The 11,555-nt window shown below is 41.6% G+C and overlaps 2 protein-coding genes across 2 annotated transcripts in view; one reads left to right on the top strand and one right to left on the bottom strand.

Moving 5' to 3' along the window:
- Nucleotides 1-279: 279 nt before the first annotated feature.
- On the bottom strand, nt 280-4,948 carry SBDS (SBDS ribosome maturation factor). The gene is made up of 5 exons (XM_007452643.1): nt 4,821-4,948; nt 4,055-4,184; nt 3,352-3,552; nt 1,579-1,743; nt 280-408 (listed from the first exon to the last, which is right to left on the bottom strand). The coding sequence occupies exons 1-5, from the start codon at nt 4,946-4,948 to the stop codon at nt 280-282; spliced, it is 753 nt and encodes a 250-aa protein (XP_007452705.1).
- A 330-nt stretch (nt 4,949-5,278) lies between these two features.
- LOC103087817 (S-adenosyl-L-methionine-dependent tRNA 4-demethylwyosine synthase) overlaps nt 5,279-11,555 on the top strand; it is a 10,809-nt gene continuing 4,532 nt past the window's right edge. The window contains exons 1-4 of the mRNA XM_007452827.1: nt 5,279-5,369; nt 5,795-5,965; nt 6,863-6,990; nt 7,906-8,043. Coding sequence (XP_007452889.1) covers nt 5,279-5,369; nt 5,795-5,965; nt 6,863-6,990; nt 7,906-8,043 — 528 coding nt within the window. The remainder of the gene's footprint in view (nt 5,370-5,794; nt 5,966-6,862; nt 6,991-7,905; nt 8,044-11,555) is intronic.

Genomic DNA, 11,555 nt, shown 5'->3' with positions numbered 1-11,555 from the left:
AAATAACTTTCACCCTGGAAAGCTCAAAGGCATGAGGCAGTAACAAAATGCTACTCTGGACTCTGTATTTCACTTTTGCCTAAAACTTCATTTGATAATTAAAACTAAATTAATCCCACATTATAATACTTACTTAGGAAAGTTCTTGTGTACATGTTTGCCACAAAGATGGAAAATGTCAACTCATCTGAGCAACTATTTGGCAGATCACAGAAAGAAAACAGGGCTGTAGGAAATGAAAATGCTTCAGTGTTTAACAGCTGAAGAGACTGACGACTGTCACTCCAATTTCTCATCTCCTTCTTCCACGTCTTTCAAATTGAGTACTTCCAAAGAGCCTTTGCCTTTTGTCTCCTTTTTTACGAGCTCATCGATTTCTCGGAAGCAGCCAGGGTCGATGAGACACACCTGAAACATTGAACACAGCTGTGGACCACATGAGGAAGAGCAGTACCATAGAACGGACACAGCTTTCACTTCCTATGAGACAAACACACTATACTTTCCAGGTCTCTCTACAACCACAGATAAGACAACGCACAGGACGGTGGGCTGGGTTCTGGTCCAGCCTCTGCCCTTAAGTATGCACGCAGGCCCCTGTGACAAGGCATTATTCTCCCTATTGAGGACTTTTCCAGGTTCCTCAGCTGTAAAACGAAGTGGTTGGATTAGAAGGCTATCGTCCTTTTTTTTTTTTTTTTTTTTTTTTTTTTTGTTGCGGTCCGCGGGCCTCTCACTGTCGTGGCCTCTCCCGTTGCAGAGCACAGGCTCCAGATGCGCAGGCTCAGCGGCCATGGCTCACGGGCCCAGCCGCTCCGCGGCATGTGGGATCTTCCTGGACCGGGGCACGAACCCGTGTCCCCTGCATCGGCAGGCGGACTCTCAACCACTGCGCCACCAGGGAAGCCCCTATCGTCCTTTTCATACAAAAATTTAGCGTTAAAATTTACAGTTAAATGAAATCATCTCTTTGTATCCACATTTGAAGGAAAAAAAAAAAGAGGTGGAAGGCCTATTTAGAAACCATGTGCAAAGTTATGCAAAGATTTTAGAACTTCAGAGAGTGTCAGATGTGTTGTTTTACATCTACAGTGGAAAGGGCAACAGTCCTCTAGAGCTCATTTATTTGTCAAGAAGCTATAAAGCTCTAAGATGTGGGTTTGCAGACAGCTGAATTTACGCGATGTCTGAAGCTGTGGGGTGAGGACCCAAAGACATGATGTTTTTGCTGCTTCCTTAAAATGTTCTGTGGTAAATGAGAATGACAAACTTTTAGTCCTATTTCCAATTTCCTCATTAATAGAAGGCTCACTGTAAAATATATTCTCTCATCGAAAATGAGCATTGACCAAAATCATTTTATCATGAATAATTTAACTAAAAAAGCAAACAAAAATTGTAAGTGTTCTTAATGACAATTTGGTTCTACAGAGACCTTGACTGTCTTACCTAATTCTAGTTAAGACGTTACTGGAAATGTCTTACTGTTCACACCTTCTAAATGTGACAGATTTATGACTAGAGAAGAAAGTATTTTGGTAACGTGGAAGCAAAGAAACAAGAGTATGTTAATCTTACAATATCTAACTGTTGACCGTAGTCTTCACTTTCTATAACCTTGATGAGTGGCTTGAGTTTTTCTTTCAGCTTCTTCCCTTCATTCACTGGAAGAATGAAACGAAGTCTCATGTGAGCACGTTCTATCTTCATTTTCTCCTTTAACTGCTTTATCACTTCCAAAGCCTATCAAGACAAAATTAAAAACGTTTGTAATTTCTTTGCTTCTTCTGCTGCATTACTGCAGAAGGTATTCAAAACAAAGCAGTTTCCACCTAGCTGGACTGGGCAATGGTTTCTTAGATGACGTGAAGAACATGAGCAACCACAGGAAAAAAATAGATAAATTGGGCTTCAAGATTAAAACCTCTTGTTCTTCAAAAAACTATCATGAAAGTGAAAAGACAACCCACAGAATATGACAAAATACTGGCAAATCATGCATTTGATACGGTACTAGTATCCAAAATATATAAAGAACTCTTACAGCTAAATAATGAAGAGACAACTAATCAACTAAAAAATGGTCAAAGGATCCGAAGAGTGATTTCTCCAAAGAAGACAAAGGATCAATACGCCCATGAAAATATGCGCAAATTATCAGTCATTAGGGAAATGCAAATCAAAACCAGAACAATACCCCCAGGATGGCTATAATCAAAAAGTTGGACAATAACAAACATCACTGAGGATGTGGAGAAACTGGAACCCTTGTACACTGATTGTGGAAATGTAAAATGGCTCAGCTGTTTTGGAAACTGGCTGAGCAATTCCTCAAAAGGTTAATACAGTCACCATATGAGCTAGCAATTCTGTTCCTGGGTATGGAGAAATGGAAACATAGGACCACACAAAAATTTGCAATCAATTTCATAGCAGCATTATTCATGATAGCTAAAAAGTGGGAACAACCCAAATGTCTACCAACTGATGAATGAACAAAAGGTGGTATTTCCATACAATGAACTATTATTCAGTCCTAAGAAGGAAAAAAGTACTGATAGATGCTACAACATGGATTAACCTTGAAAGGACCACATACTGTATGACTCCATTTATATGAAATGTGCAGAATAGACAAGTCAATAAAAACAGAAATAAAATTTGCAGTTGCCTTATTCCCTCCTTATGAGACAGGGGAATGAGAAGTGACTGCCAACAGGTACAGGGTTTCATTCTGGGGTGATGAAATGTTCTCAAATTAGGTAGCAGGGAAGGGTGCAAAAACTTTATGAGTATATGACTGAACTGTAGGCTTTAAATGGGTGACTTTTATAGTGTATGTATACAAACATTAAAAAAAAATCGAACAACTGGAATTAAAATGATGCTTTAAAAATCCAAGTTTTATCTTTGTAAAAACATTTTTTATTTTATATTGGAGTACAGTTGATTAACAATGATGTGTTAGTTACAGGTGTACAGCAAAGGGATTCAGTTATACCCATACAAGTATCCATTCTTTTTCAAATTCTTTTCCCATTTAGGTTATTACAGAATATTGAGCCAAGCTCCCTGTGCTATACAGCAGGTCCTTGTTGGAAGAATCCAAGTTTTATCTTTAAAGGTCTGACTTGGATAGGAAGATGAGAGTCCTAGTATATTTGTGTTTAGTTAAAAGAAATTCCATCACTCCTCTCTAAAATCTCCATTGTTCCCTTCCCCTCTACCCAAAACCTCCTCCCACTTGCTTCCAAGTAGTGTCATTTTGTTATTACAGACCAACTATTTTAATGTTTTCCTCAGAGAACACTGACTTTCATGGACACTTTTTGACATTAAAAAACAACTCACCTGCTGTTTTGTACTCTTGTTGGGTTTGACCGAATAGTGGATGTCCTTCATGGCTCTCTCGATAAGGATAACGGTGTACGGCCTCTTTGTTTCAGGGTTCACACATTTGTCGGCCACAATAGTTGCAATGTCCCTAAACATCTGCTCCAGCTGTGTGTGCCGTTCTTTATCTGACACTTGAACCTCTCCTTTAGTTAAAATCTTAAAAAACCCAACAAGTTTAAGAAAAGTAATATCTTTATTCCACACTACTTGTTAACTAACCACAGGAGTTAATAACTGGGGAGAAAATTAAATTTCATCCTCTTCAGCTACTGCTATTTGTTAATAACTTGAGCTTTGCCTAAAGGGATTATCTTGTTCCAAAATCTTACTTATTTAGATGGGGGATGGGTTAGAGGTAATCTTAGCAGAGGGTGTAAATGATGAAATACTTGAAAAGGAATTCTATTTTCAGGTATATTACACTAAAAATATATAAATGGACAAAATAATGCAGCTTAGTAGGAAATCTGATTTCTGGAGGCTTTGGCAAAAAATATCCAAGTCCTGAATTATTAAAAGTGATGTTGCACAGATCGAATTATTGCACAGTAACTGTTCACTCCAAAAAAACAGTACTTTAAAGTTTAACATACCTGTAATCTAATATCTAATACTACTGGATATTAGGGTCAATTATGCTGCAACTGTTAGAACCCACCTGCTTACAGATTTCAGTCTGGTCATCTGTTCCAAACGCACTGATGAGAGCTTCCTTCTTTGCAACCTGACCTTTAGAGACATTTACAAACACTGAGTGCGTCTGCAGAACTTCATCAAGGTCTTTTTCCCTTGGGAGGACAGGAGAGAAAGTCCTAAGTGAGTATGCTTGAAACTTCGAAGTTCATTCACATTTAAATACAAGAAGGCGACGATATGAATAGTAAGAAACAACAAATACTCCTAAATGACCCGCGGTTCCAGGGGGCCATTTCGTAATCCAGAACTCCATTTGTATTCGCAGTTACTCAGAGGTGGAAAACATCGCGGGAATATGTGTGCCATCACTGAAGGGTGGGGTCCGGCTGCTGCCAAGGAATTCCAGCCCCTAGATGGCAGCAGTGAAGACCTTACGCACTTCGGTGCAACTACTGGGCTGAGATCTGTGACAAACGCACGAACTATAGAAGCACCTGGAAGACCAGGCCCTTTGCCTTTATCATCATTCTGACGAAAGGACCACAGTTATGGGGGTTTCTTGGCTGTGGCTTTTATGACACCTGGGAAGCAAAGTAAAACCAAGCCCCAAACCAAACAACAAAAAAAGGGAACGTCTGGTTCAGACCCTAAGCCCGGGCAGCAGGAGTAAGTTTCCCATTTCCTTCCCTGGCGAGACCCCAGCTGGGCCCATTCGTTAGACGACCAAAGGGAGGCCGCCTTCGAGGCTACCAGCTCCAGCCAGGGCCCAGAGGGAGAGTGTCACTCACACGCCGCTCCGCCAGCCCACGACTTTGTTTTTGTAGCAGGCGATTTCGAAGCGCTTCCCGGCTCGCTTCATTCGTACTACGGCCACATTGGTCAGGCGGATCTGGTTGGTGGGGGTGAAGATCGACATCGTGGCCGCTCACAGACCTTGGGTCCGGCGAACCAAGGCAGACCCGCGCTTTCGGCCTGAGGGCCAACTGAACCTCGATGTAACCACCCGGCGGCGCGCGGCACAGTGACGCCCGCAGACTGCGCAGCGCCCTGACTAACTCGGCAGCCACAATACACCCACGCAACTTACTGCGCAGGCGTCAGGTGTTGAGAAAACCGGGCGAGGAGTAGGGAGCTAGAACGCCTGCGCATTGTGGCTTTTACGACACTGTTCCACGCCCGGAAAGAGAGGGGCTCCTCCTTGACGTAATTTTCTTTACAGAACGAACGAAAGAGCTCTGATTGATTGATGGAGCTAATGTTTGGTGACCGGGTGGAAACTCAGTGCCGGGCACCTCACAGTTCCGCGGAGTTCCGGGCCACGCCCACATTACCCTTTCGTTACAGAAAAGTTTTAAACACAAAAAACGTAGAGAAAAAAGTGTAACGAACTACCACGTACCCATCACCCCGCTTCAACAATTATCAACACTTTGCCGTTCTTGTTTCATTCTCCCTCTTTTCTTTTGTTGTTGGAGTATTTTAAAGCAAATCATCAAGTTTTAGCTTTAAATACTTCAATCTAAACTCCTAATAAATACACCCGAGATTAACCATAATTCCTTAATAGCGTCTCATTGCTAGTCTATAATCAAATTTCCCCTAAATAATGCCTTTTTACAGTCGGTGTGTTTCAAATGAGATTCAAACAGGCCCACAGATTGCATTCGGTTGGCGATGCCCTTAGTCTCTTAACGCCGACTTTCCCTCCCCCACCCCCTCCTTTTTTCCCTGCTTCTCTCCCGATTCGCCCCTAACTCTCAAGCGCGGATTCCTGAGCCGCGCGAGCAGCGCTCCCGCTTCCTCGCCCGGAGCTCTGGGCGGTGCTTTTCTCTGGGCCCGCCCCGTTCCTCCTCTGAGCCAATCCGGACAGGTCTGCGAGTGGCATGGCTGCCCCCAGGTCCTCCGACTGTGGGCACCCAGCTAACGCTACGAGGTATTTCTGGTGGTCTCCCAGTATCCACGCCGGACAATAAGTTTCTTAGGTCAGCAGTCCTGGTGTCTTGTCGGGCTGCAGGGCTCGGGCTCTGAGGAGAATGGGTAAGGTCCACAGGCGGGTAAGGTTCGTGGGGTGGGAAGGGAGGAAACCGTTTTTCTGAGACCCTCGGGCCCCTTCCTCCAGAGTATGTTGCCCTTGTCAGCCCGGGACCAGTGCCGCTGGGGGCAAGGGAGGACTGATCCCTGCTCGTGACCTGGCTTTTGCCTTTTGAGGCTAGGAGATGAGTTTAGAACTATGCTTCTAACCTCAAGCAAAAGACAGAGAAAACTGTTTCTCCCCCTTACCCACGTGTGTTGAGGACTTTTGGTCCTTTCCAGGAGTAGCACCTGTAAACCTCAAATCTTAGACCTCGCCTTTTGAAATTACCCCCAGGTTCAGCATTTGAGTCCAGGTCCATCCTTATCTCCCTTAAAAAAAACTGGGACTTGAGGTCAATTATTTGAGAACCCTTTGCAAGTAGATGTCTGTCTTTAAAACTAAAATAAAAAAAAAGAGGGATACGTTTAGTAGTATTTTTCTTATGGAGCAGCATAACAAAGCAAAATTAACTCATAATTCCACATAAAGTGTTTTGACTTTATGTACCCTTCTTTTCCAAACGCTATATTCAAATGAAGATAAAATTTTATATTCTTTTTTTGAATTAGCATTATCATGACAATTATATTACATATCACAGTGTCTTGTTTTTATTAGAGTTGCTTTTTATAGTTTTCTTAGTGGGGTTGTTGAATATGAAGGTTGGTTTTTCTTTTTTTTTCTTAAAATAAGAATGGATATCATTGTATATGTAACTTCAAATAAAATTACTTATATGTGTCATTTTAAATTTAGATCCTTCTTTGGATATGTGGGACTTCTCATCTTTAATATCATTATGGATAAACAGGTTTTACATATATTTGGGCTTTGCCTTTGGCTTTAGCCTTTGGATTTGTTTCCAGATTGTCATCAAAAAGCAGGTAAGTGGAGTTACTTTTTTTTTTTTTAATATATATATATTTATTTATTTTTGGCTGTGTTGAGTCTTCGTTGCGTGTGGGCTTTCTCTAGTTGCGGCGAGTGGGGGCTCCTCTTTGTTGTGGTACGCAGGCTTCTCATTGTGGTAGCTTCTCTTGTTACAGAGCATGGGCTCTAGACACGCAGGCTTCAGTAGTTGTGGCATGCAGGCTCAGTAGTTGTGGCACACGGGCTTAGTTGCTCCGTAGCCTGTGGGATCTTCCGGGGCCAGGGCTTGAACCCGTGTCCCTTGCATTAGCAGGCGGATTCTTTACCACTGTGCCTCCAGGGAAACCCAAGTGGAGTTACTTTTTCTAGGAGAGTATTTGGCATCAAATTTTATAGAGAATGCAGAGTGCAGATTTTCTAAGGCTTCCAGAAAAATATAGAAATTCTAAAAGGAACTTTCGATCACTTTTATGTTTGGTCTTTAGAAATAGTTTTTCAATGCCAAAAAATTTTTCTTGTCAGTTTTTATAGACTAAGTTATTTACCTTTTCTTTGATGGGCTGTGGAAGTCTCATTGTTAAGATACAGGAAGGTTTTGTGCTTAGCACCCTTAAGGGGTAGTAGTCTTCTCTTTTCTTTCCAGTAATTAAGAATCAGAAAATAAGTTTCTACTATTATTCCATTACAACACATTATGGGTGAAAGTATGTATAGTTTTATCCTGGAAGGAATGGGAATCATTATAGTCTTAAGAAATGTGGGCCCTGCTTTTAAAGGACCTAATTATACCAAGGGGTTAATATTTGAGGAGTACAATCAAAAAATTAAGAGAATAATAAAATGGGTCAGTATCTGAGCGATTGATAATTTTCATTCCTAATGAAGTTGGGAAAATATTCAAACTTCATGGATTTTGTGTTTATTTCAAGAACAAAAACTCACAGGAGAAAACCGTTCCGAAAGCATCTCGGGATTTGATGACAAATGGCTATATCTCTCTTCAAAAGAAGGAAGTCTTTGTGTCTGGAGTGAAGATTTTCTATGGTTCTCAGACTGGCACAGCAAAGGTAAGAACTTATAATGACACTTTTCATTGGGTCTCCTGATCTTTTAAGAAAATTCCTGAAGAGTGTTCTTTAGCAGTGAACTGAATTGGTCTTCTAATCTTTTTTCATCTTTGTTTTTCCTTTTTACAGCATACATTTTTTCCTTTCTGGGGTGGTGGGTGGGTTTCATCTCCATTTCAGCTGATTGGGGGTGTCTGGTGGTCACTGTCATGCGGGGTCTTTGTTCTGAAGCTTGCTTCTGCTCAGCAGAATGGAGACTTGGATTTCCAAGTCCATTACTGGGTATAGAAGTAGGGGGTAGTGAAAAATGGCAGCAGTATGTCCAGTATGGGCCCTGATGTTCACAACTTCACACATCTATTTAATGAAATGTATATTGATTTCTTATAGTGTTAAAAGTGTTAATGATTTACATTGAATACTGTATAGATACCGGCTGCAGATATATAGCTGAAAGATGCTTTAATTGTATCTAGATGCTGCCTGCTTCTTTATTATAAAGGTCACAGCTATTTATTGCTTTCTAGGAAAAGATTCTAAGCCTAACATGAAAATTAATTAAAAACAGAATTCCTTGTCGTTATTTTGGTAGAGTATTAAAGAGGGTTCTACTGCCCTCTCGTGGATGTTTTGTAGAATACTACTTTTTAAAAGGTTTTCAGTATTTTGTTGTGTGTGTCATAATTGAAGGTCACTCATAATTAAGTTCAACCTTAAGCAGCAGAGGCAGGAAACTGGAAGAAACATTAGAAAGGTATCTGAGCTGCGGAAACAAAGTCCTTTTGTGTTACTCATAGAAGATCTCATTCCTAGCCTCTCTTTTATGCCCGCTTTTACGTTTTTTTAAGATCAAATTAATACTTGCAGATGGTAACAAATCCAGGTGTACAGAGGGTTCATAATGAAAAGTACCCTTCAGAGAATCTATTTTAACTATTGATATTTCTGTTTTTAATTCCTCTGAGGGTTATTTCTTGAACCTCCTTCTGCCATGTTAATAGATTTATCAAGTTAGATAAAAGTTATTGACTCCTTGTATTAGTCAGTTCCTCACATCTCAGCGGCTTAATATTGTTGCCCACATCATTGTTGATATGAGTTAAATGGCCCCCATTCTTTTTTTTTTTTTTTTTTTTGCGGTACGCGGGCCTCTCACTGTTGTGGCCTCTCCTGTTGCAGAGCACAGGCTCAGGACGCGCAGGCCCAGCGGCCATGGCCATGGCTCACGTGCCCAGTCGCTCCACGGCATGTGGGATCTTCCCGGGCTGGGGCACGAACCCGTGTCCCCTGCATCGGCAGGCGGACTCTCAACCACTGCACCACCAGGGAAGCCCAAATGGCCCCCATTCTTAAAGCTGTGCCATCTGAATTTCTCTATTTGGCTTTCACATTTGATTGATTCGTATTTGGCTTCGTATAGAAGACTTGGGCAAAATTTTTTTCTTACAACTTTGAGGGTATCACATCCTTGTCTTTTTTAAATAAATTTATTTATTTTTTATTTTATTTACTTTGGCTGCATTGGGTCTTCGTTACTGCATGCGGGCTTTCTCTAGTTGCGGCGAGAGGGGGCTACTCTTTGTTGTGGTGCGCGGGCTTCTCATTGCGGTGGCTTCTCGTTGTAGAGCACGAGCTCTAGGCGTGCGGGCTTCAGTAGTTGTGGTGCACGGGTTCAGTAGTTGTGACTCGCGGGCTCTAGAGCGCAGGCTCAGTAGTTGTGGCGCATGGGCTTAGTTGCTCTGCGGCATGTGGGATCTTCCTGGACCAGGGCTCGAACCCGTGTTCCCTGCATTGGTAGATGGATTCCTAACCACTACGCCACCAGGGAAGCCCCCTGGAAGCTTTTAGAATCATCCCTTTGTCCTAGATGTTTGGAGCTTTTGTGAGATGGTGTCTAGGTTGGGTCTTTTTCAGCCATTGTATTGTATACTTCGACTGTTTTGTTTTGAAAATTTGTGTGCATTAATTTTGCTAATATTTCTTGGGTAAACTTCTTTCCCTTCTGTTTTCTCTGTTCTACTTGGTTAGTTGGATGTTGGACCTTTTGGATGCTCTCCTGTGTCTCTAATCCTCTCTCATACTTTTGGTAACTTTCTGTTCTGGGTTCTTGGATTTCAATTCCAAACCTTTTTTTTGAATGTTTTAGTTCAGCTATAATGTTTTTAATTGCAAAAATGCCATTCTGTTCAATTTCTATTGCATCTTTTTCATAATCTAAGAATATATTTCAGTGAGTTCCTTTTTCGGTTCTCTGATTTATCTGCTCCCTCCATGTTTCTGCTGCTGTCACTTGTTCTCATCATGGTCTTGGTGATCCGTGGTTTTCTGTTCATACTTAGGATGGAATGATGGGGTAGCTGGTGTGGATTTTCTCTGTTAACTGTGTAAATAGACATGTTTTCTCTAGTTGTAAGTTCTCACTGTATGCTGTGTGCAAGGTGGATCAGGGTATGCCAGGTGACCTATCTACCTCACATCTCCCTCTACCTACCACCTCAATTTTTTTTTTTTTTTATAGTATTACTCCTTGAAAGTGTTGTCTCTGCTTGCTGCCTCTAATTTCTCTACTCCTATCTTTCTTGACCCATTCCAGTTAGGCTTGTGTGCCCCAGCCTGCTCCCAGTGACTTTCATGTCGCTAATTAATTCTCAGTCTTCATCTTACTTGATCTCTTAGCTGCACAACAACTCCTTCCTTGTTGATATACTTTCTCCATTGAACTTTTGGGACACTCTTCTCTAGGTTCGCCTCCTCTGCTGAGGCTAGTCTGCCTCACTATCATTTGCGGATTTCTCCTCGTCTTCTTGCCCTCCAAAGATAGGAGCATCCCAGGGCACAGTTCTTGAGACTATGTCTTTGTCTGCACTCACTTCACTCTCTAAGGGATCTTGTTATCTCGAGCTTTCAGTTCTGTTTATTAGAATTTGACAGAGTTTTTCTGTAAAGGGCTAGTTTATTTTACATATGTTTTTTAGGTTTTCAGGTTTTGCAAGGTGTATGGCCTTTGTTGCAGCTGTTCAGCTCTGCTGATGTCGTGTGAAAGCAGCCATGGACAATGTGTAAATAAATGAGCATGACTGTGTTCCAGTAACCTTTACTTATAAAGACAGAGGGCCGGATTTGGCCTGCAGGCCTTAGTGTGCTGATCCGTGTAGTAGATGGTGGCCTCTAAATTTATGTTTCTAATCTGGACTTTTCCTCTCAACCCTAGATCCTCATCCCCAGCTGCCTATCTTAGATCTTCATGTGGATGGATGTGTAGTAGGCGACTCAGAATTAGTGTGCTCACAACTAAACTCCCAATTTTGTGCCCAAACCTGTTCCACCTCTAATTTTTCCCATTCCGATAAATGGCAACCTCATCCTTCCAATTGCCCAGTTCAAAAAAACCTTTGACTTCTCTCTTTTTCTTACTACCCACATCCAGTCTGTCAGCACATACTGTGTGTTCTACTTTCAGAATAGATCCAGATTCCAGTCACTTCTTCTTTTTTTTTTTTTTTTTTGCGGTA

The sequence above is a fragment of the Lipotes vexillifer genome, unplaced genomic scaffold, assembly GCF_000442215.2.
Source record: "Lipotes vexillifer unplaced genomic scaffold, Lipotes_vexillifer_v1.1 scaffold426, whole genome shotgun sequence".
NCBI classification, from domain to species: domain Eukaryota; kingdom Metazoa; phylum Chordata; class Mammalia; order Artiodactyla; family Lipotidae; genus Lipotes; species Lipotes vexillifer.
Note: the sequence above shows the minus strand (reverse complement) of the source record. Positions and strands in the feature narration are given on the sequence as shown.

Coding starts and splice junctions, on each gene's coding strand:
- SBDS (XM_007452643.1), bottom strand. CDS start 4,948: ATGTCGATCTTCACCCCCACCAACCAGATCCGCCTGACCAATGTGGCC. Junction 3,553..4,054: donor AGACTGAAATCTGTAAGCAG/GTGGGTTCTAAC, acceptor GGGTTTTTTAAG/ATTTTAACTAAAGGAGAGGT. Junction 1,744..3,351: donor ACAAGAGTACAAAACAGCAG/GTGAGTTGTTTT, acceptor TTGTCTTGATAG/GCTTTGGAAGTGATAAAGCA.